Source organism: Hirundo rustica, chromosome W (assembly GCF_015227805.2).
Source record: "Hirundo rustica isolate bHirRus1 chromosome W, bHirRus1.pri.v3, whole genome shotgun sequence".
Lineage (NCBI taxonomy): Eukaryota > Metazoa > Chordata > Aves > Passeriformes > Hirundinidae > Hirundo > Hirundo rustica.
The window spans coordinates 19,923,564-19,947,085 of NC_053487.1; the positions used below are offsets into that span (position 1 = coordinate 19,923,564).

Below are 23,522 nucleotides of genomic sequence, written 5' to 3' on the forward strand. Positions count from 1 at the left end.
TAGAGAAATACACTCTGTGCCTCACACCAGTTCAAACAATGGTAAGATGTTTAGGAATTCTTTTTCAGTGTTTCTCCTTTTATCGCTACCACATGTTTTGATAAATGTAGACAAAGAGTGAGAACTCACAGATAAACAGTGGAACCAATTTAAACTCGAGCTCACCACATAAGCATTAAAGTATTCCCTTTAGGAAGTCAGAATCCTTTGAATTATGCATGTGTTGTAGTTTGCAGTAAGATAAAAGAACTTTAAGGGGGAAGGATGAGAAACTTGAAAACCCTTTAAGGAGTAATTTGCATAAATTGAGTGGAGAGAGTAAACAGCACAAGGGGGAAAAAGGTATTTTCAGTAAGGCCTTATAGAATGAGATATAACAAATTTAAAAAAAATCAAATGGAGTTGAAACAAAGCTGAAGTGCCTTAAACTTGTGTTAATGCTGCCACTGCCTTTACAGCAAATCCCAGGGAACTCTGAACAGCAAATCCCAGGGAACTCTGAAGTGCCCTGGATAAAAAAAAGAAATAAAAAAACCCCAAATTCTTAAGGGAGTCTTAAAAGAGAAGAGCCACGGCGACAGTAGAAAGTGTGTGTTACTGTGTGGGAGACCTCTGGACATGAATGCTCAGGATAAGCAGATTTTTTTTTCCATCTAACAGTATTTTTTTTTATCTTGCAGTTACAGGACCGCACACAATTTAGTGACCGAGACTTAGCTACCCTAAAGAAATACTGGGACAATGGCATGACCAGCCTGGGCTCAGTCTGCAGAGAGAAAATTGAAGCTGTGGCTGCAGAATTAAATGTTGACTGTGAAATAGTTCGGGTAAGAAATCCAGAGTCTTCCCTTATCTTGTCACAGGAGCAAAAATAAGACAGATGAAAGGCTTTAAAAATTTCATGAGGAAGCTTGAAATAGATTTTACATATTACATAATGAATGACCATGTTGGGAAGTGCTCTCCTGCTCTTTCTGCAGTCTATATTTAGTAAAAGCCCTCAGGTAAAAGTCTTATTGATCAGCAGCAGAAGCAGCTGTTTGACATTCTCTTGAGTAAGATTTTAAGAAAAAGTGTTACATTTTTGAGGGAGATCCTAGAAGGCTGAAAGGTACTATTTATATTGCTAATAAGATACCAAAAAAGGGCATTTCTAAAGATACAAGGAAAATACTTCTCATTCATGCTTATAGGGAAAATTGTGTGAAAGAAAATGCTCCAAAATAGAAAAAAAAATATTTTACAAGACTGTCTTGAGGGCAGGTTGAGATGTGATGGAGGAATTCTGAGTCAGTTTGGTTTGATGGTCCCTATAGGTGGCACAGGTGTGCTGGAGATAACCTGGTTCCCAAGAACCTTTGCACATCATCCCTTCTAGAGGCTGGGAAGTTGCTGCTGTGTCCTGGATGAGCAGACACACAGCAGCACCCTGCAGCTCTGGAGTCTCCTTTGCTCATCCCAGCCTCAGGAAATGGCCCCACTGTTTGCAGTCAAAGAAGAGGAGGCTTCCTTTCCCTTATGACAAGCATGACAATTGGGATTATTCCTTTCAGGCTTCATCCTCTTTTTCCACCTGTTTCCTAAATTCCTGACACCGCTGCAGGAGCAGGGCTGAGAGCCCTTAGTGAAACTCCTGTTGTGGAGATGTCTGGCTTGGTGCATCCAAATGGTTCCAAAGCTGCTTTTAGGGTGGAACACCAATCTGGTTATTTGTTTTTGTGAGCACACAGGAATTCTAAAAAACCCAGTTGTACTTTTGGAGGCTGAAGAGAATCACTCTTTTCTCTTTAGAGGGTAAAGCTGCTCCTTGTTTTTCAAGGGCTTTACTTTGTTCTCTGAAAGGTGGAGCTGTTCCCCCCTGGTAGCACCTGGTCATGACACACCTCCTGGACAGTACAGTGACACCTAGGCTCTTTTGGTTTATTCCCTTGGGAGCATCCTCATTGGCACACAAGGGGTGTGTGCTGGCTTGAAGGCAAAACCAGCGAGAGACTCTAAGTCAGAAAAAAACCAATTTAATAGGAGAGGAAAAAAATGTAAAATAAAATAAAATAAAACACATGCAATGGTACAAAAGATCACTGACAGAGTCAGAATACAACCTGAAACCATGGTGGTAGCAGTCCAGATGAAGTGGTCTTGTTCAAGCAGTGTTCTTGCAGAAAGGTCTGGTAGCTCTTGTCCTCTGAGAAACCAGTGGGTAAAGCTGCTTGTGCTGTCCCAGATGCCAGATTATATCCAGGTGGGAATGCTTGGCTCCTCCCCCTGGGCGGAGCATCTCACAATGGACTGATATAATTTTATCAGTTTTGTAATGGGTCCTTGATTGCCCATTAAACAGAGATAGCTCCTGGAGGGAGTTATCTATGAGTCATGCAGGAAGGCATTGATGGACCATTAACAGAAGATAGTCTGGAGGCAGGGGGCAAGGGAAACAGTGCACAACTTAGTTTCAACATTTCATGTAGATGGTGATAGAATACATACTTTGGGCACATTTTACATTGTAACCTAGGACATAATCCACCCCTTATTCTATGACCATCTACATCATACCTAAATTAATACATTCTTACAGCTAGATAGATAAATATACACATATACAGAATGAAACCCTACACCCAGTTCTCACTTAAAATTAGGTTTCCCTGTGGTACACAACGGGTTTCCCCATCTTTCTGCATTACCCACCAAGTGGAACTAGGTCCTTGAGCAAAAACAATCCCACGGATGGGTCTGCCTTTGCTTGATGTGGGATTAATCCAAACAGTTTTTCCTAAGATGCCTTTCATGTGTACCACAGGGACTTTATCTCCATCCACTGTGTGCAAGGGTTCAGACTGGGCAGGACCAGCTCGATTGATTGACCCTCGAGTGTTGACCATCCAGGTGGCCTTTGCTAAGTTCAGTTCCCAATTTTTGAAAGTCCCCCCCACCAAGCGCCTTCAGGGTAGTCTTAAGTAACCCATTGCACCGTTCAACTTTCCCGGCAGCTGGTGCATGATAAGGGATGTGATATATCCATTCAATGCCATGTTCTCTAGCCCAGGTGTTTATAAGGCCGTTCTTGAAATGGGTCCCATTGTCTGACTCGATTCTCTCAGGGGTGCCATGTCTCCACAGGACTTACTTTTCAAGGCCTAAGATAGTATTCCGAGCAGTAGCATGAGGCACAGGGTAGGTCTCCATCTATCCAGTGGTGGCTTCCACCATAGTCAGCACATAACGCTTGCCTTGGCGGGTTTGGGGAAGGGTGATGTAGTCAATCTGCCAGGCTTCCCCATACCTGTACTTCAACCATCGTCCACCGTACCACAGAGGCTTTACTCGCTTGGCCTGTTTGATTGCAGCGCAGGTCTTACAGTTGTGGATGACCTGTGAGATGTTGTCCATAGTAAGGTCCACCCCTCGGTCACGGGCCCATCGGTATGTTGCATCTCTCCCCTGATGACCAGATGCATCATGGGCCCAACGGGCTAGGAATACTTCTCCCTTGTGTTGCCAGTCTAGATCTACCTGTGATACTTTCACCTTGGTGGCTTTGTCCACTTGCTCGTTGTTGTGATGCTCTTCATTAGCCTGACTCTTGGACACATGTGCGTCCACGTGTCGAACCTTCACGGTCAGCTTCTCTACTCGGGCAGCGATGTCTTGCCAAATCTCAGAAGCCCAGATGGGTTTCCCTCTGTGCTGCCAATTGGCCTTTTTCCAGCGATTCAGCCATCCCCACAGAGCATTAGCTACCATCCACGAGTCGGTGTAGAGACAGAGTCTTGGCCACATCTCTCGTTCAGCAATATCTAAAGCCAGCTGGATGGCTTTAAGTTCTACAACCTGACTTGATCCACCTTGTCCCTCAGTAGCTTGTGCAACTCGTCGTGTGGGGCTCCACACTGCAGCTTTCCATTACCGGTTGGCGCCTACAATTCGGCAGGAACTGTCAGTGAAAAGGGCATATTGTCTTTCAGTCTCCGGTAGCTCGTTATATGGTGGGGCTTCCTCAGCACGTGTCACTTGTTCTTCTTCTTCAGAAGAAGATAATCCAAAAGTCTCACTTTCAGGCCAGTTAGTTATAATTTCCAGAATCCCAGGGCGATTCGGGTTTCCAATACGGGCACGCTGTGTGATGAGGGCAATCCATTTGCTCTATGTGGTGTCAGTGGCATGATGCGTGGAACGAACCTTTCCCTTGAACATCCATCCCAGCACTGGTAGTCGGGGTGCCAAAAGCAGCTGCGTTTCAGTGCTAATTACTTCTGAGGCAGCTTGAAGTCCTTCATAGGCGGCTAAGATTTCCTTCTCTGTGGGAGTGTAGTTGGCTTCAGATCCTCTGTAGCTTAGGCTCCAGAATCCCAGTGGTCGGCCCCAAGTCTCCCCAGGCACTTTCTGCCAAAGGCTCCAGGACAGGCCATTGTTCCCAGCTGCTGAGTAGAGCACGTTCTTCACATCTGGTCCCGTCCTGACTGGGCCAAGGGCTACCGCATGAGCGATCTCCTGCTTGATCTGGGCAAAGGCTTGTTGCTGTTCAGGGCCCCAGTGGAAATCGTTCTTCTTGCGGGTGACCAGGTAGAGAGGGCTCACAATCTGGCTGTACTCAGGAATGTGCATCCTCTAGAAACCTATGGCGCCTAGGAAAGCTTGTGTTTCTGTCCTGGTTTGGGACAAATTTGGGAGAAAACCCCTGTATAGGATCCCTCTAAGGAAGCAAACCCACGTGGCCCCTCCCTCCAACCGGTCCGGAAAAAAAAACCAAAACCCTCTTTGGAGAAAAAGTGGAAAAAACTATTTTACTAAACAAATGAAGTGCATACAAGTATAAAGAATGAATAGTATGAAACAATAAAACCTCTCCTTCTGAAGTGAGATGGCAAACTGAGAAAGTCCTTGCCGTGGGTGTAGCTCGGCTCTCTCTCAGCGTCTCCAGTCCCAGTCCCTCCGGCGCTGCTGGAAAATGCCGAGGTCCAGGCCCCGGTGGGCCGCAGGTGCAGCCCCCAGTGCTCCCCTGGGTTTTCAGTCCAGAGCAGGTTTAAACAGTTCCAAGAAAAAGGAAAAAAAACAGTCCAGGGAAATTCTCTGCCCTAGCTAGCTGAAACTAACTAAAAGCAAAGAAAAAAAAATCTCTGTTCTGCAGTCTCTCCAAGCCTCCGCCGGACACGCCGTCCGCAGAAGAATGTGGAGGAGTCGGGCAGTTTTCTCAAAACAAACTCCGCGCTTCTCCTTGCTCTTAGAACCAGTCTTAAAGGCACAGGACTCAATATACAGCACAAACAGAACAGACGATTGGGGATACAGGCATCATAAAGTTACCCTAGGACAGTTTCCTTCTTGCTGGTCGGTGGGGACATGGTGGTGATCTTATTGATGACCTCAGTGGGAATCTGCCGCCGTCCATCTTGCCACTTTACTCCCAGGAACTGGATTTCTTGAGCCGGTCCCTTCACTTTACTTCGCTTAATGGCAAAACCAGCTTTCAGCAGAATCTGGATGATCTTTTCTCCTTTCTTGAAGACTTCCCCTGCTGTGTTCCCCCATACAATGATGTCATCAGTGTACTGTAGATCTTCAGGAGCCTCACCCTTTTCCAGTGCAGTCTGGATCAGTCCATGGCAGATGGTGGGGCTGTGTTTCCACCCCTGGGGCAGTCGGTTCCAGGTGTACTGTACGCCCTTCCAGGTGAAGGCAAACTGGGCCCTGCACTCTGCTGCCAAAGGAATGGAGAAGAAGGCATTGGCAATATCAATGGTCGCATACTACTTTGCTGCCTTGGACTCCAGCTCGTACCGAAGCTCCAACATGTCTGGCACAGCAGCACTTATTGGTGGGGTGACTTCATTCAGAGCACGGTAATCCACCGTCAGTCTCCATTCTCCACTGGACTTATGCTCTGGCCATATAGGGCTGTTGAAAGGTGAACGAGCCTTGCTGACCACCCCTTGGCTCTCCAGTTTACGAATCATCTCATGGATAGGAATCACAGAGTCTCTGTCGGTGCGGTATTGCCGTCGGTGTACTGTTGTTGTGGCGATTGGTACCTGTTGTTCTTCAACTCTCAGTAGTCCCACAGCACAGGAGTCATCTGAGAGACCAGGCAAGGTATTCAGTTGTCTGATGTCTTCTGTCTCTACAGCAGCCATCCCAAAAGCCCAGCGATATCCTTTTGGATCTTTGAAGTATCCATTTCTGAGATAGTCTATGCCGAGGATGCATGGGGCCTCTGGGCCAGTCACGATGGGGTGTTTTTGCCACCCATTCCCAGTTAAACTCACTTCGGCCTCCAATACAGTCAGCTGCTGGGACCCTCCTGTCACTCCAGAAATAGAAATGGATTCTGTTCTTACATACTTTGATGGCATCAGGGTACATTGGGCACCAGTGTCAACCAAAGCCGTATATTTTTGTGGGTCAGATGTGCCAGGCCATCGGATCCACACAGTCCAATAGATCCGATTGTCCCTTTCCTCTACCTGGCTAGAGGCAGGGCCCCCCTATTCCTGGTCATGGTACACGTTGCTTTCTTCCTGTAAATATGTTCCTGAGGTCCCTTCAAGAGGATCAGTCATATCATCCTTCTTATACTGTCTGGAGTTCTGTGCCTGAGAGACTGGAGCAGTGTTGGCTCTAGATGAGCTCTTCGTGGTAGGTGTCTCTGTCTTCAGTTCATGTACCCGGGCTGCTAAGGAGGAGGTGGGTTTTCCATCCCAATTCCTCATGTCTTCTCCATGCTCCCGAAGAAAAGACCAGAGGTTACCCCGTGGAGTGTATCCTCTCTCCCTGGCTGGTGGGTACCTGCTCCTAATGGTAGAGACTCTTGTTGGTTCTGGCGAGATGTGGTAGATTTCTTCCTTAAGTTCCTTTTTCAGTTTCTGATGGCCCTCTTCAATCAAACTCCGGACTTGCTCAGCCAGCCTTGTTTCCACGGATGAGACATGGGTACGAAATGGGGCAGTGACAGTATCCTCGTAAATTCTCAGTTTATTGACCAAGACGCCCACCTTGTCCTCACCTTCCCTTCATTGCAGCGTTGCCAGGTAACAGGAGTACATCTCTGGTCCAAGCCGTGCAAATCTCAACCACATCTGCGATGTGCACTGGACATCATCTGGGCTTTTAGGAAATCTCTCATCTTCTGAGAAAATTATCTCCAGCACAGCCAATTCCCTCAGGCATCGGATACCTTGTTTCCATTGTGCTCCATTTTCCTTGGTGCACGTGGAGGTCTTCTTTACAAAGGTATCTGTCCCCCACACTTGTTAGCAGTTGCCGCCAGAGGCTGAGAGTTTCTTGGGTTCTCCCGATCCCCTGGTCAGTGACCACATCCCGAGACAGCGATCCCAGTTGCCTGGCCTCACTTCCATCCAGAATGGTGTCATTGGCTGCAGCATCCCAGATGCGGAGCAGCCAGGTCAGGATGGACTCGTTTGTCTGGCGGGTGAATTCCCTCCGTAGGTAATGCAGTTCACCCAGGGATAGAGAGCGGGTGATGATCTCTGGCTCTGTCTCTTCTGCTGGGTGCGAAGGTCCTGCCACATCCTCATCAGTCACTATGCGGACTGATTTGCTCTTTGATTTCTTCTTCTGAACAGGAGCAACTGCCACTGGTTTAGGTTGTTCTGCTTCGGTGACAGTTTGTGTGGAGATGCTGATGGCACCTTTGGTTTCTTTCTCCTCTGTGACAGCTTGTGTAGACACTGACACTGTTGCTTTGTTTTTGGTTCCTTTCTCCTCTGTGATGGTCTGAGTAGATGCAGAAACTGTTGCTTTGTTTTTGGTTCCTTTCTCTTCTGTGACAGTCTGCGTAGATGCGGTTCCTGTTTCCTCTACGACAGTTTGTGTAGACACGGATGCCGTTGTTTTGCATTTGTTTCTTTTTCCCTCTTCCTCAAGGAGACGCTGCACCACCCCATGTAGTGTTTGATTTCTAAACATGGTGCAGGCCGTGCAGAGAAGGCAAAGCAGAACTAACAACAATATTATGCTGTACTTGGCACCTAGAGAGAACTCAATACTTTCGAAAACTGCTGTGCCATACCTAAAAGACTGGAAAAAATCATTCTTTACCCCTCCCCACAGGGGCTGGGTGCGATTGTTGAGAACCCAGATGTAGCATTCTGGACAAGAACACAAAATAGAGTATATATTCCGAATGATGCTCATTGCCTCAGAGGTTATCATACAATAAACATAATAGACCAATAAAGCAATTTTGGTACCATACCCTGGTCTACACATGAGCATTAAGACCGGCAAATACTGCCCCATGTGTGGGAAAATGTAGAGAGCTAGGTATAAGATATATGAAAGCATGTTGAGCATCATAGTGGACAGCTGGTTTTTTTTGGTTTTTTTTTTTTTTTTTCCTCACTACAAAATTGTAATCCTGACTTTTCTCAATACCTCCTGCCCCACGTTGGGCACCAAAATATATGTGCTGGCTTGAAGGCAAAACCAGCGAGAGACTCTAAGTCAGAAAAAAAAACCAATTTAATAGGAGAGGAAAAAAAAGTAAAATAAAATAAAACAAATGCAATGGTACAAAAGATCACTGACAGAGTCAGAATACAACCTGAAACCATGGTGGTAGCAGTCCAGATGAAGTGGTCTTGTTCAAGCAGTGTTCTTGCAGAAAGGTCTGGTAGCTCTTGTCCTCTGAGAAACCAGTGGGTAAAGCTGCTTGTGCTGTCCCAGATGCCAGATTATATCCAGGTGGGAATGCTTGGCTCCTCCCCCTGGGCGGAGCATCTCACAATGGACTGATATAATTTTATCAGTTTTGTAATGGGTCCTTGATTGCCCATTAAACAGAGATAGCTCCTGGAGGGAGTTATCTATGAGTCATGCAGGAAGGCATTGATGGGCCATTAGCAGAAGATAGTCTGGAGGCAGGGGGCAAGGGAAACAGTGCACAACTTAGTTTCAACATTTCATGTAGATGGTGATAGAATACATACTTTGGGCACATTTTACATTGTAACCTAGGACAGGGTGACACTGTGGAGTTCTGTGCAAACCTTTCCATCTGTTGGAATGTTTCTGTCCTCAAGGCAGAGACAGGGACAGCCCGTAAGGCTCTGGCATCACCTGCACCAGAACAGACTCACAAATGATCCCATGCACTTCACAGAACTTGCTGGAAGTGTTTAAGGAGAATGTATTTTAGGGAGAGATAGAACTCTCAAGCTCATTTCCTACATGGCAATTCCTATCTGCTCTTGCCCTCACAATTTTGCTGTTCCAGAATGCTCTCTGTTCAGCAGAGCACACAGGATGTGGAACCTTCTCTTCTCCATTTAATTTGAGACACTATCAAAACATCTTCATCTTCTCTGCCATTCTCAGTATGTTGAATGAAAGATTTTCTGCTTTGAAGAGTCTCTAAAAAGATCTAGCTTTCCCAAGTGCTTTTTTTACTAAAAAATAGGTAGATTCAATTTTAAATTTTTTTAGTGCTGTTTGTTAAAATCACAAGATGATGGGAAAATTTAAAAGAATGGCAATATACTGCTTGAAAAAAAAGAGACTCAGATCTCAAAGGGCTGCTTATGTGGGGTGTTTTCTTTAATTTCTTTTCTCCCAAAACTGTAGGTAATAGAAAAAAATTATCTCGGTAGTTCTCTGCATACCTGTTGTGCATTCTTCAAAGAGGAAAATCAGCAAGCTGGGAAAGCAAATACCAGCCAACAAAAATGATTTGCTAAAAATCGTGTTCAGCATGTTATCTTTTAGCTTGTTAGAGATGCAGCTTTAATTTTTTTTTTTTTTTCCCAAGGCTGGCACAGCATGAAACTGTGTTTAGTAGTTGGGACAGCTGTTAATATTCCTTTATTTTTTCTCTTTGGTAATCAAGGTACTATAAGCAAAAAGTTTTTTACTCAACTGTTTCAGAACCTTAGGAAGAGGAATAGGGCAGATATTTCTGAAATAAGGCCAGAGTGATGTTCTGTGTGTCTTTAAAGAAAATCCTAAAATATTTTAATGTCTTGGGAAACTCATTTGGAACCGAGGCCTCATGGAGATGATGTGCACTCTGCCATGGCCTGATCATGTTTTCAAACCCAGGAACTGCTGCTCCTATTTCTGGGGGTGTAGGTGGTGTGGAAGGGGGATGAGAGCCAGCCTGAGAAGAGTGGGAGTAGCAGTTGGTAAAGAAATTGATTCCTGGCTCTGGGAAGGATTTTTGGTTGCCAGTGGAGAACTGATTTGATGGAATGAAGGGTCTGGGGTACAGGGGCTGTTGAGCAGAGATGAGATGAGATGAGATGAGATGAGATGAGATGAGATGAGATGAGATGAGATGAGATGAGATGAGATGAGATGAGATGTTGAAAGCCTGAGTGACACAGGGGAAGGGAGAGCCTTAGGAGGTGAAGAGTTGCAGACAAGTCTTGTTACATCATGTTAAGCTCTGAATCTTTAATAATTTTTGGTGTAGATGTTTCTTCATCAGAGAAGGCAAATTAATGACCAGGTGTACAGATCCACTTTGAGAATTTAGAATGTGGGTCTTCTTTTTTTTTTTTTTCTCCTTTGAAATTCAATTTTATTAATGGAAGATGAACTTAAAGCATCCTTCTCCATCCCACCAGGGTTTCCAGGTTCCTGGGCTGGTTTCATTGCCCAGAGTGTTCCCAGTGTGCTCTTCTGCACTCACTGCAAACAACTTTTCCTAAAGCTCTGTTTCACAGCCAAAGGAGACTGAAGGATGAGCTGCTCTGAGCTTTATTCTTCCGAGTTCCTTTCTGTCCTCCAAGGGGAGTGCAGTAAATCTGTCACCTTGGCCAGTTCCCTCTGTGCTGTAGGAAATCCTAGAACAGGGGGGATGTTTGGGTCATCAGATGCTTCAGTCCCCTTATGGAAGTTGAAGAGTAGGAGAACCTGGATCAAAGATCTTATGTTAAATTTGTTGAATAATTTAGGTGGGCAGAGACCTTACAAAGTCATCTAATCCTGCTCTTTATCTGGAGCTGGATTGACTTTGGAATCAAGGCAGGTTTCTCAGGATGTTGTCCAGTAAAACATTGAGTACCTCCAAGGCTGGAGGTACCAAGGCTTCTATGGACAAACTGTCCCTCTGCCTCACTGTAAAGCATTATTTTTTCTTTTATATTCTCACTTCCAATCAGAGCTTCCCTTGCTGCCACTTGTGCCTATTGCTTCTTTTCCTTTTGCTGTGCACCTTCCTGTTTCCCTTGGAAAGCTGAATCTGGACACGATTTTGGGAAGCAGCCTCAGAAGGGTCCAATACCGGGGAATAATCAGCTCCCTGAACTGCTGGCTGCACCCTTGCTCCTGTAGCCCAGATGTGATGATGTCACTTGGTTGGGGGCCTGTTGCTTTTGTTATAGTTTCTGATATCATTCATGTTTATTTCTCTTACAAGACTTGGATTGGGAATCGAAGACGGAAATATCGTTTAATGGGGATTGAGGTCCCACCCCCTAGAGGAGGTCCTGCTGATTTCTCTGATCAATCTGAATTTGTTTCTAAATCAGCACTTAATCCAGGAGAGGAAACTACTACTGAAGTGAGGGATGATAATGACAGGAATGATGAAGTATCAATCTGCTTATCTGAAGGAAGCTCACAAGGTATTTGGAATGCAGTTACTACTGTGCCTATGTTTTCAATTTTGTGCAGTGTGCATGCTTTGGATTCTGTTGTACACATTCAAAAACATCTGACAGAGTCACAGGTGCTCCACCCCACCTGGGCTGAAGGTACTGTTTGGTCTCTTTCTTCTACCTCTGTGTCTCTGAGTTTTGTTGGGTTTGTTATACAAAGATTGGAGAAACCTTTGTTCACAAGAGCCCTGTTTCTGCCAGATTCATCTGAAATGAAATAAAAAGTTCACGTTTTGCTGATGCAAGTGAGAGCTTGGCAGCCAGTACAGGTGGGGAAGCCTCACTTCCCAAGGAAGCCAGATTTAAAAAATGTTCTCTGCCAACTGCTCAGTTCTTCCCAGCCAGATGGAATGGTCATTCCATTTGACACCCCACCCCTGGAAGTGTCCAAGGCCAGGTTGGACGGGGCTTGGAGCACCCTGGGCTAGTGGAAGGTGTCCCTGCCCATGGCAGCCTTGGAATTGCACACATGGGGATGTCAGTAAACTGCAGCATCTGGAGTGAGAAGTGCCTTCAACTTAATTCCCTTTTCCCTCCCAGGAGCACATGGGATCGATGTCTCCCTGCCCCTCCTGTCCATGAGCCTGGCACATGCCTCACTCACTAATTGTTCCCAGTGCTTCTGCTTAGAGGAGATCAATGGAGCCTTTGCTCTCCAAGCTAAAAGAAAGTCTGACCTCGGGCCTGCTGCTGCTGCAGCTCAGTGTGTCAGGCTTGATCCTGTAATTTCCTCTGAACAATTTAAAGGGAAGAGCCAGGGGAATGGAGAGCAGCTGGGAATGAGTTTGGGAGAGCTTTGTCATATTCAACTGTAGAGGGAATAAGATGATAAAGAAATGGGTCAAATGATTGAAAGCCAAGTGAGATGAGGAATTTCAGTCCTTGATTTGCCTGAGGTGTGGAAAGAGCTGATTTAAGTCAGATCTGCTTGAGGGAAAATGGTGACAGGGAAGAGTCTGAAGTGTCTGTAGTTCAAGTGAGGAATAACTCCATATTTGTTGAGCAAGGCTTTCATCAGGCAAAGTGAGACTGAACACTTGGCTGTATTATTAGTGTCAAAGCCTAAGGAAGTGCAAGGAAATAACAGGATTTCCAGAGCATCCAGGAATCCCACTTTCATTCCTTTGTTCTCCCACAACAATTATTTCTGTTCATTTCTCCAGTTCAAAGGAGGAGGTGTCTGCTGCAGTTCAGCTGGTTTTGAACTTCCTGGAAAATATTTCCCCCAATCCTCATGGGTTATGTTCAGTCACAGATAGGGAATTGCTCTAATGTTTGAGAACTGTAATTTTTGGTCCTAATTTATTAAAAAACCAAAACCACAACAGCAAAAAACCACTCTGAAAGACAGACAAAAGCAATTTTTGATCACCTAATTAGAGTGAGTTGATGGCTTCTGCTTTTAAAATGTAGTGTGTCAATATAAAAAAATAAGCTGTGCTGTGATGCAAAATGGATCATTAGAGCTCTCATATTGCCTCACCTTTTTTAATTGTGTGGCAATTGAATCCACACCTTGTCAGTGGAGGTCATTAGGGCTGTGCTGGGTTCCATGAGTTGAGGATGAATATTCAAAGAGTTGGGAATGATGTAGGGAGCTGCTTCCTTCAGCTGTTGAATCCAAGGGGTGACTGTCAGGGTTACAGAGTTCCTGGTGCCTTGGAATGTCCCTGAGGAGCATCCTCACCTAGTGTCCTTCACCCTTCCTTGCTCCCTGCTCCCTAATGCTCCTGTTTGATCCCATGTGCTTCTGGCACAAATTGTCCTATGGAGCTGTGACCGGTGACAGATTAACTTCATTTGAAACAATTTCCAATCAGATTTTCTCGGTTCAGAGATATTTAATTTAAAAGTTGTTTAAAACCATGTCATGGGTTGGTAAAGTTTAGTTTTTAGTTAGGGAGGAATGTGGAGTTTTTACCCTGTCAGGACCTTGAAATTGTTTTAGAAAGGACAAGGACCTATCAGAAGCTAGGTTGGGATATTGGCATCTGCTTTGACCACAGAGAATGTCAAATGCGACTTTGGGAAGTACCCATATAAATCCTGATTTTGTTCAGGTCAGGTCCTTTTCCTCTGGTTCAGCTGAACAGGTAACATCGAGTGGGGCCTGCTGCTCCCCCCCCCCGCTTTGGGGGAGAGCTGGCCGAAGGCCTAGTTGGGCTCCATCGGCTCCCATCAGGGGAGGGGAGGTTGCAGCTTAACATGAACTACTTTTTAAAACTTCCCCAGAGCCCCGGAGTAGGGAGGGATCTCTGCCAGGCCCCTGATAACAACCATGGGTCCAGTTGGGCCGAGGCTGCCCTGATTGTCACCGAGGGGTGGGCAGAGCTCTCCCCCCCTCCCCTCCTCTGGTGATTCCTAGGCAGAGAAGAAAGGAGTGGAAGGGAAAAGCCCAGAGGATCTGAGATGCATGGGGCTGGGAAGAGACTGCTGCCCCTGCCTGGCAAAAAAATCACATGGCCACTGCAGGCCTGAGCAGATTTAACCCTTTCCTGGCAACATGAATCTTCCAAGGCCTAATCCTTCCTTGAGAGAGAGAAGAAAGAGACAGAATGGACATAAAAAAAGACACTGCATGTAGTCAGTGGAGCAAGAGTGAAAGAACTGGTAAAGATTATTAGAAAGAGGGATTGAGGATGTGGACATTTTTAACTGGACTTCTCTGATGTAAACTATGGAGAAATGGACTGTATCTTGTAATATCTTAATGTTTGGGGGAATGCTTGTTCTAGTCAAAAGTTGGGTATTGATATAATTGAGATTTAAGTGAGAATCTTGAACAGGGCAAGCCTCTCGCTCCTGGGGTAAAAGGAGGTCTAAGCCTTTGAGACAAAGATGATTTTAGAGAGAAAGTGATTTGACGCCCCCGGCTCCTGGGGTAAAAGGAGGTCTCTGTTCCTTTTGAGATTGGGACAATTTTGGAGATAGAAGAAGAGAATCCTTGTTTTATACTAGAAGAAGCATTCTTAAAACGGTACCCCAAATACACTGAGAGGCCCATGAGTAGCCAGGGGAAAGGCTGCTAATAGGTGGGACAGCACAATCTGCAAAAACTCCAGGCGGTTGCAGATTTGTGACATTGGGAGCCACAAGACTGTTTTTGTCTTGTGGCGAATGTCTCCATAGGACTCTAGAGAGACTCTTCTCCCAAAGTGATGAAAGATTATGTTTAAATGATGAAACTGACTGAAAATCACAGGTTGTGTCTCTCTATGTTGTTTTGTAAGAAAGTTAGCAGTTTGTAGGAGGAGGGAGGAGTGTTTGAAGTTTCATTTTTTTTCCATCTTTTTTTCTTTTCCATTCTTTTAGTGTGTGTTAATAAAACTATTTGTTTCTTTTTAAGCTTAAGCCTGCTTTGCTTTCTCCTGATATTCTCCCACAAAAAGAGAGTAAACACTCAGACCACTACACTAAATTTAGCAAACAGAATTTGGCGAACATGAAACCACTATACAGGGTAATGTTTAGGCCAGACCATACAGAGCCAGTTAATGGTTTGTAGTGGTTTCACGTTCGCTGAATTCTGTTTGCTAAATTTAGTGTAGTGGTCTGAGTGTTTACTCTTTTTTTTTTTCCCTCTGTGAGATAGAATTAGGAGAAAAAGGCAAAACAGGCCCAAACTTAAACCATAAAAATAGATTTATTAACACACACACTAAAGAAAAAGAAGAAAATGGAAAAAAATCAAAAATGAAACTTTCAAAACGCTCTTTCCCCCACCACAAAGTGTTCACTTTCCCACAAACAATATAAAGAGACAAAACCTGTGATTTTCAGTCAGTTTCACCATCTAAAAATAATCTTTCATCAGTTCTTTAGGGAGAGGAGTCTCTCTTAGTTTACCATGGAATTTCCCCCACTGACACCTAGAACAGTTCTCTTGTGGGTTTTAACTGTCACAAAAACAGCCGCCAGGGGAAAACCTGCTTCTGTGAACTCCCCTCCCATTAGCAGTTTCCCAAGCTACTTATGGGCCATGGACTCAAGCATACTGCATACTGGGGTGTCACTTTTTAAGGATGAACTCCAAAGGCAAAGGATTCTTCATCTCAGGGAACAGAGATATCTTCTCACTTCTTCATTGGCACAGAGGGCTTATCTCTCTCTGTTCAAGCATCTCATAGGATCACAAAAGTCACAGATTCTAATTCAATATTACTCAGTCCATCACAGACATCTTTGCTAAAATCCACAAATCTAAACAATCATCTCCCCAAATGCATATTTTTCCCATGATTTAAAGGGATAATCTACATATATAGAGTTCAATACCATGGCTCGATAAGAGAAATTCAGCTTAAAATGGCAAACTCCTCAATCCTTCCTCCCAAAAAGTCTTTTCACTCGTTCTTCAATGACTTCATGCTGTGTCTTCTCTACGTTCACTCTGTCCCTTCTTACTCAAAAGGAGGATTAGAGTTTTAAAAGTCTCATCTGTGTCAGGAAAGAGTTAAATCTGGCCCAGGTCCTTTCCCCCTCAGGCTGCTGGCTCACGGTGTCAGCTTTCAAGGCTTGCCCCGACGACGGGGGGGGGGGAACTCGAACAGAAAGATCGTAGTGAAAGATGGGAGCTCAGAGCGACTGGATAGTCAGGGATCATAAATGCTTCCTTGCCCACCCCTCGGTGACAATCGGGGCGGGCCCGGCCCAACCGGGATCATAGCTGTTATCAGGGGGCTCGGCGGCCATCTGTCCCGGATCGGCCGGCTCCAGGGTAGGCTTTAAAATTAGCCGATGTTAAGCTACAGCCCCCCCTCCCCCACCGGGAGACAATGGGGCTCAGCCAGGCCAGGCCAGCTTCCCCCGAACGGGGGGGAGCGGGGGGCCTGGCCAGCCGGGGCCACTCCAACAGAGCGGCTCCTACTCGGTGTTACCTGCTGGAAAGCCGGAAATAAAAAGGAAGCTTCCCAGGATCTCCCGATATTTAACCCCGTAGGTCCACGGAGACGTATCCCTTTCTAACTGGTTTGTCAAACTATAACTTCCTGAAAAAATCACTTCCTGGCCAAACCACCACACCCTGTCTTTGGTAATCCCAGGGAAATCCTGTTATCCCTGTGTTTGTGTAGAGGTGACAGACCCTGAAATCACCTGAACCTTGCTTCCTCTTCCCTCTTTTCCTCTTTATATTTAATATGTGTAATATATTTATGTTTTTTCTATGCAGAAGTCATGTAAATATGAGAAACAAACTTCAATTTGAGGGGTAAATGGACTTACCTTTCTTTGGGTTTTGTGTTCTCCTTGGCCTTTAAGGTCAATGGACTCACCTCATGCTTTGTGGTTGAAATACCAAGGTAAAATCTGCTGTTTCCAAGTGTTTATACATAAAAAAGCACTTCAGGTTCACTGGGGATAAGCATTTGCCATAATCTGATCAGGTTTTGGTTCAAAACCCATCAGTGTCTGCAAGGGGGAAGTTGGATTTAGATATGTACTCCAGAATTTCAGGGAATGCAGGATTTTTCATGCAGGAATTTATTTTCATTAAAAAAAAAAACAAAAAAACCCCACAACTTCTGCACACCTCTGATGTGAAACTCCATCACCTTTGACTATTCCAACCTGAACCTAAAAATGGGAAGTTTTTGGTACTGAATATAACTGAGAGTTTTGTTGTTGTTTCCGGTCACAATTGGTTTGATGTTGGCTTGAAATGCTTGTGACAAGATGTCTTTTTAATAAGGCAGTGTCTTGGTTTTGAAAAGACAGGTGTCTGCTAAGGAGAGGCAGGCCTCTCTAGGAAATGAGGAATTTGAATCCTTCCCTCCGTGTTATTATAATTTGGAAGATTAAAAATAAAACTTTTCAGTCAGAGCTATGGGGAAAAGGAATAACAGTCCTTTACTAGTAAATATAACAGGACAGACAAAAAACCAACAGCAATTATAACAATAGTAGAACAGAACCAAGAACCCCGAGGACAAACGGTGGAAGCTCCGGCGCTGATGGCTGGAAGCCGGGCGCGGTGGACTGTCCTCCGCAGGCAGGGGGTGTCCTCGGCAGGCAGAGGTGGCAGTGCCGGAGAAGCCGCAGCGGCGGGACCCGGTCTCACCCAAAATCCAGCAGGACAGCGAAGAAACTCCGAATTCCTGGATACTCCAACAGATGATAGAATTCCCAGGACCAGACTCCTTCGTTAACTGTGGACTCCAACAACCGTGGCCCGCTCGGTGCTCCCCCCGGGAAGAAGAAAAAGAAAAGCCGCGAGATCCCCCCACCCTCCGCTCTCTCCGGGAGCTTTTTTCCCTCCCCCAAAACTAAGTTATCAGTTCTTTTGTCCACGTTAAGCACTCAGCACTTAGTCTCCTAGCAACTTGGGAGGGGGGAAAAATTCTACGGAGACTCAAACCCCAACAGGCAGATATTCTGTTTATGATTAGACATTGATACCATGACTTTGCTGTTGGATTTAGCAGCTGTGACATTTAGTGGTAATCACCATTAACAGTCCTTCAGCATAAGATTGGAATGAACTCTGACAAAACCAATTTATTTCTGCAGAAGAGACAAATGAAGCTCTTCAAAATGAAGCAATTAGCCACAAAGATGATGACCAGAATCCAGTTTCCACTGATAATGTGGTATGTTTACCTTTACTTTTCCACCAGTTAATTCCTCCTTTAATTAATCTTGAGGTTGTTGTCCAGCACCTGTCTTTTTCACTAGATTACAACTTCAGTTGTGTGTGTTAAAAGTCCTTCCTATTTGAGCTTTAAAACTGTGCTAATAATACTAAAACACAGCAGGAAAAAACCCTAAAACCTTTAGTAGAAATGGTTTTCAGAGATGGTGTCCAGGAGACTCAGCTCCCCAACCTGCCTGAACCCCAGATTTTGTCATTTGATACGACAATGGAACAAAACCAGGGAAGAGTTTCTTCATACTTTGTTCTGAAAACACTGTAACAAAACTTTTTAAAAATGCACTTAAAATTGGACTGATACATTGTATTTGCATAAGAGATACGGTTTTCCTATTTGAAATTCTAATCTGTTCCTTCCCCTATCTTTAAAAATGTGTCTAAGAAAGGGAAAGTGAATGTTTGGCAGTTATTTAGAGACTTTCCTCAAGCTGAGTCTGAAACCAATAGTATTTGAGTCCCAGCTTTACTGAGGGTCTGATGGAGCAGCAGAACTCAGGGATGTTTCTGAGCTATTGTCACTTCAGCTGGGCTGGCAGACAGTGGAGTACACAAAATGTGCTTTATCCTCCATGCCTTCAGCACAGGCTTGGGAGCTTGGTAGGTCCTGCCAGGAAGAGCAGGGAATACCCCTGGAAGGATTTCTCCTCCTTGATTTCAGGGAAATTCCTGGTGTGCAGGCAGGAGGGACCACATGCTGCAGGAAAAACCTGAATTAACACCTCAGGAATGACCCATGGACATGGGTTGGGTCAGTGGGGGCCCTTCCCTACACTGGGTTAAACACCATCCTAAAAAATAGGAAAATTGCTTTAACCTATTATGGATGGGTTCATAAATGTTCACAACTTTCAAAACTATTAAAAACAGTAAAAAACTTGGAATGTATTTCTGAGTCTTAGTCAGTGTTAAGCTTGGCCTTAACACTGTGCTTTAGGTATCTTTAGAAACCCAGTATAAAAAGCTCCCCAAATTTTTGTGAATTAGGTGAAAATGTCCATATTTATGCATTTGGAAGTGTCTTTTGGATCAGCATTCCTTACAGCTAAGGGCATTTCCCTTGCACTGTGACCAGGGAAGGTCAGAGGAAAACTCCTTGATTTCTTTAGGTAAGGAGTAGCTCAGGACTTGCTGTGATGGGTGGTTTATCCAGAGGGACAAATTTCCAGACCTTCCTCTACAACAACAGAGCAGAGCAGGGGCTATGAGGGGATAAATTTTAAAACAAAAAGCTGGGCCAGGGAGCTTCTCCTCTGTAAACAGACCAAGTCTCCATGGCAGCAGCTCCTGCTGAATTCCTGCTGGATCTCCTGGCTGAGGTGCATGATTGCCATCTAATGGGAGCTGTACAGCTCAGAACTCCTCAGGAACCACCACAGAGCTCTCTTACCTTCATCCTTCACCCTTCATCCTTTATCCTTTATACTCCATCCTCCATCCTCCATCCTCCATCCTCTATCCTTCCTGCCCCTTTGGGATGCGGATCCTTGTTTGTTTGTCTCTGTGTGTTGGAATTAACTGTTTGCTTCTGTTTCAGAAAATAGAAATTTTAGATGATGAAGGAAGTGATCTGATCAGCAATTCTGAAGTGGATCAGATGAGTTCTCTTTTGGATTACAAGGTGAGTGATTGGGCCGTGTCAGGGACAGCAGGATAATCTCCAGGGAGTTCAGGGGGTAGATCTGTCAGGAATTCAGCAAAGGCTTCTGGGATCCTGAATTCCTCTGCTGTTTTCCTGGTGTACACATCATGCCCTCATCCCACCTCTAGCCACTTTATCCATGTTTCAACCCAAATGGAGGCAGGAAAACCCCATTTCTACAGAGCTGCAGCTCCCTCCATGTGTCCCAACAAAGGGATTTCTGGAGCCACTCCACCAGAATTGCTCCTTGGAGTGCTGTGATGCTTTTCCTGAAGCATGGTGCTGCCAGCTCTGGAAGGGACTGAACAGCTGGAATCCTCTGCTGGAATGGGGAGATCTGAGGAGAAGTCATTCCCCAGGACATGCCTGGAAGTGGTGGTTGTGGGAGGGAGGAGAAGCAGTTGGATCCTGTCAGCTTCTGTCTCCTGCTGAAGGCTGAGGGTTGTATGTGTGCTGCTCTCCTAGGAGTTGCCACAATTCCAAGTTTCCTTGAGTTTTTACCTCTATTGCTGATTTTTTCCCTTAGAAACCAGATCTGTTCTCCTAACAATAATCAATTATCAAAATAATAAACAGATCATTTCTTCAGAACAAAAATTCCTCCTTCCAGCAGCGTTTTCCTGGGAAGGGCAGCAGAGAATGAGCCAGGAGAGGGAATGACCTTCTCTTAATGTCACCTGTCAGCGCAGTGAGAGGCTTGTTGTGACAGTGCCCTGCAGAGCCAGAGTTGTTTGACAGCACTGATTACTCCCTGAGTTTTCTGCCTAAATCTGAATTCTTCCTGGGCTGGGCAAAATCCAGAGCTAAACAGGCAAATGCTGTGTCCATCAGGAAGAACTCAGCTGATTTTTTATGAAAGCCTCAGAATTGCAGCCAAATATTCCTCTCTCATTCCCAGAGTTGCTATCACCTGGAACAGTGTGGTGAGCAGTGCTTTCACTGAAAAAATGTGAATTTTTTGGGGAAAAACCAACAAAAATACAACCATTTTTAAAGGTTTGTTGAAAACCTTTAGAGCATCATGTAGTCACAGCTTTTTGTGTCAACTAAAGCTGAATTCCAGTCAGTGTGAGCATGAATATCATATTTTTTTTCATTATTCTCTCATGAGTTGGTGCTATTAAGCAGAGCCCTTCTGCAAAATGAGCAATGCCTTTGATCTTGTAACCTAAATAAACATTTTGATTTTCATGATCTTTGCAAAGGTGAATAACCAGAGAAAATGAATTTTAGCTCTGCACTGATGAACAGGTTTAGCATTTTGATCCAGTAAGTTTGAAAGAGAAGAGATACTTGGAATAAATGGAAATACTAATCAAATCTGAATTTTTAATTAAGAGATTTGCAAGTATAGATTGGGAAAATGCCTTTTTAGCCAAAGCACACAAATTATTGATATTTCCTCATTTTGTAATATATTACATCCAGTTCCAGTCCCATAAACAACTCTGTGGAGGTTGGAACTAAATGATCTTTAAGGTCCCTTCCAAACTGTTCTGTCACTCTGATATTCCTGTTTATTCTGTAACCCAAGGGATCCTGAGGAGCTTGGTGAGCTGACACTTCATCCACATCAAACCCAGCTGCACTGGAGGATATCTTTTAATTTGTAGTAGCTTTGAGGAATTTTCAAGTAATTTTCCCTGTTTTTTGTGTCAAGCCTTCTGCTGCAATAATGGAATTTATTTGCTGTCTCTTCTCACAGCCCCCTGATCACTTCTAGGAAGAGATCCGGGCTTTGGTTGTCATTGTCACTAAAAATAGTTTTTAGTGACAATTTAGTTTTAACCCAGGGGTGTTTAGGTGTGATTATTCCAATGCTTTGTCCTGTCTCCATCCCTGTAGGGATTTAACAGATATGTGGATGTGGCACTTGGGGACATGGTCAGTGGTAGGCTTAGCAGTGCTGGGGAATGGTTGGGCTCAATCTTAGAGGGCTTTTCCAACCTAAAGGATTCCATGGTTCTGAGATTATTCCCAGAACTCTCTGGTTTCCCCACAGAATGAAGAAGTCAGGTTCATCGAGAGTCAGCTGGAGAACCACAAACAGAAATATTTTGAACTGCAGACGTTTACCCGGAGTTTGATACTTGCAATTAAATCAGATGATAAGGAACAGCAGCAGGTAAATCCTGGAGCAGGTTTAATATCTGTGTTTAATATCAGAAGATGTTTATCCTTTTGTGTTGTGTCTCTCCCTTGGATTTATTCCAGAGGCTCAAATTATGATTGAAAAACCCATTTTCATACTCTGTTTAAAGCATTGCTGACATAAAAAACACACCTAATAGTGTATATACTATATATACTTTTCCCTCGTAGGCTCTGCTTTCAGACTTACCTCCTGAACTTGAAGAAATGGATTTCAACCACACATCCCCAGAGCCTGATGATACCTCATTCAGCCTCTCATCCCTGTCAGAGAAAAATGCCTCAGACAGTTTGTGATTTCTTTTTCTTGGAAGAGACAGAACAGAAACCCCACGGGAGGTGCAGGGTTCAGGGGAGAGAGAGGCTTTTGCTCTGCGGTGTTCTCAGCCCAAGGGAGCCAGCCCGAGGAGGAGGAGCCTGTGCTGGAGGGCGGCTGTGGCTCCTCACAGCCTCACACTGCCCAGGAACTGGGAATGTTTGGTTTGGAAAATCAAAGAACTGGGTGAGGGAAGGGTTCACTGGTAGCAGCTTGGCCTTGGGTAGGATTAACTTTGACTCTTCAGAACAACTCTGGCTCTGTAGCAGTCTTTCTGAGCAGGGATGCAAGAGTGGGAAGCAAATGTTGTGTGACACACAGCAAATTCTCCAGCTCCACGTGCTCCCCAGGCCTGTTTATTATATTTTTCCCCATTTTTACTCAGGTAGGTAGACTAAAAATTGGGGATCTAAATAGAATAACAGGCTTTCTCTGAGTTGTACTTGAAAACCTGAAATTAAACTGAAGTGTTTTTCATTTTCTGACTTAAGATTGTTAAATCTTCCATTTTTCTGACCAAAATAGCTGAAAAAACCTTGAAAGGCTAACTGAAAAAATTGAATTATCCTCAATGAATTATTAATGCAAGGAAGCAGTGATAAGTGTTGGAAGAAATGAGGTGGAATTGGGAACCCTAATAGCTGCAGGACACAACTTCCTAATACAGTAGCAATTGGACTGGATGTTTACACTCTTTAGAGTTTAATGATTGTAGTCAAAGTTTTTAATTATCAAAGCCTGAATGCTAAAGTTCTGCTTATTATTTTAAGTCTTGGTTATATATTTTTCCACAAACTTTGCTCTAGTTTACAAAGCCAGTCAGAATTCCACAGCTGTCATTGCATCCTGAAAGGTTTTCCAGTGTTTGGAAGTGAGTTTTGCAGATCTGGTTTGAAGCCCTGCCTGGTGCATTTTTTGGCAAGTGCAATTTCTAAACTGTGATCTCGATTGCAGGCAGGGGCTGAACTGAATTTCTTTCCCAGAGCTATTGGCACTGAATCCCTTCACTCCTGTGGTGGAATGGATGTGCAGAGATGTTCAGATGGATTCAGTGGGGTGTGTTTGTGTCCAGGGAATGCCTGGCCTTGGCAGTGGTGCTGTGGTTGAGTTGACAGGGTGGTGACCAGTCCAAGGCAGGTCTCAATCCTG

At 44.6% G+C, this 23,522-nt stretch overlaps 1 protein-coding gene across 1 annotated transcript in view; it reads left to right on the plus strand.

Annotated features, from left to right (window-relative positions):
* The window catches only part of HDX (highly divergent homeobox), a 57,832-nt gene extending 34,635 nt beyond the window's left edge, over positions 1 to 23,197 (plus strand). Inside the window, exons 5-10 of the mRNA XM_040088968.2 lie at positions 681 to 827; positions 11,378 to 11,585; positions 18,126 to 18,205; positions 19,802 to 19,885; positions 21,909 to 22,031; positions 22,229 to 23,197. Coding sequence (XP_039944902.1) covers positions 681 to 827; positions 11,378 to 11,585; positions 18,126 to 18,205; positions 19,802 to 19,885; positions 21,909 to 22,031; positions 22,229 to 22,354 — 768 coding nt within the window. The 3' untranslated portion in view covers positions 22,355 to 23,197. The remainder of the gene's footprint in view (positions 1 to 680; positions 828 to 11,377; positions 11,586 to 18,125; positions 18,206 to 19,801; positions 19,886 to 21,908; positions 22,032 to 22,228) is intronic.
* The last annotated feature ends 325 nt before the right edge of the window (positions 23,198 to 23,522 follow it).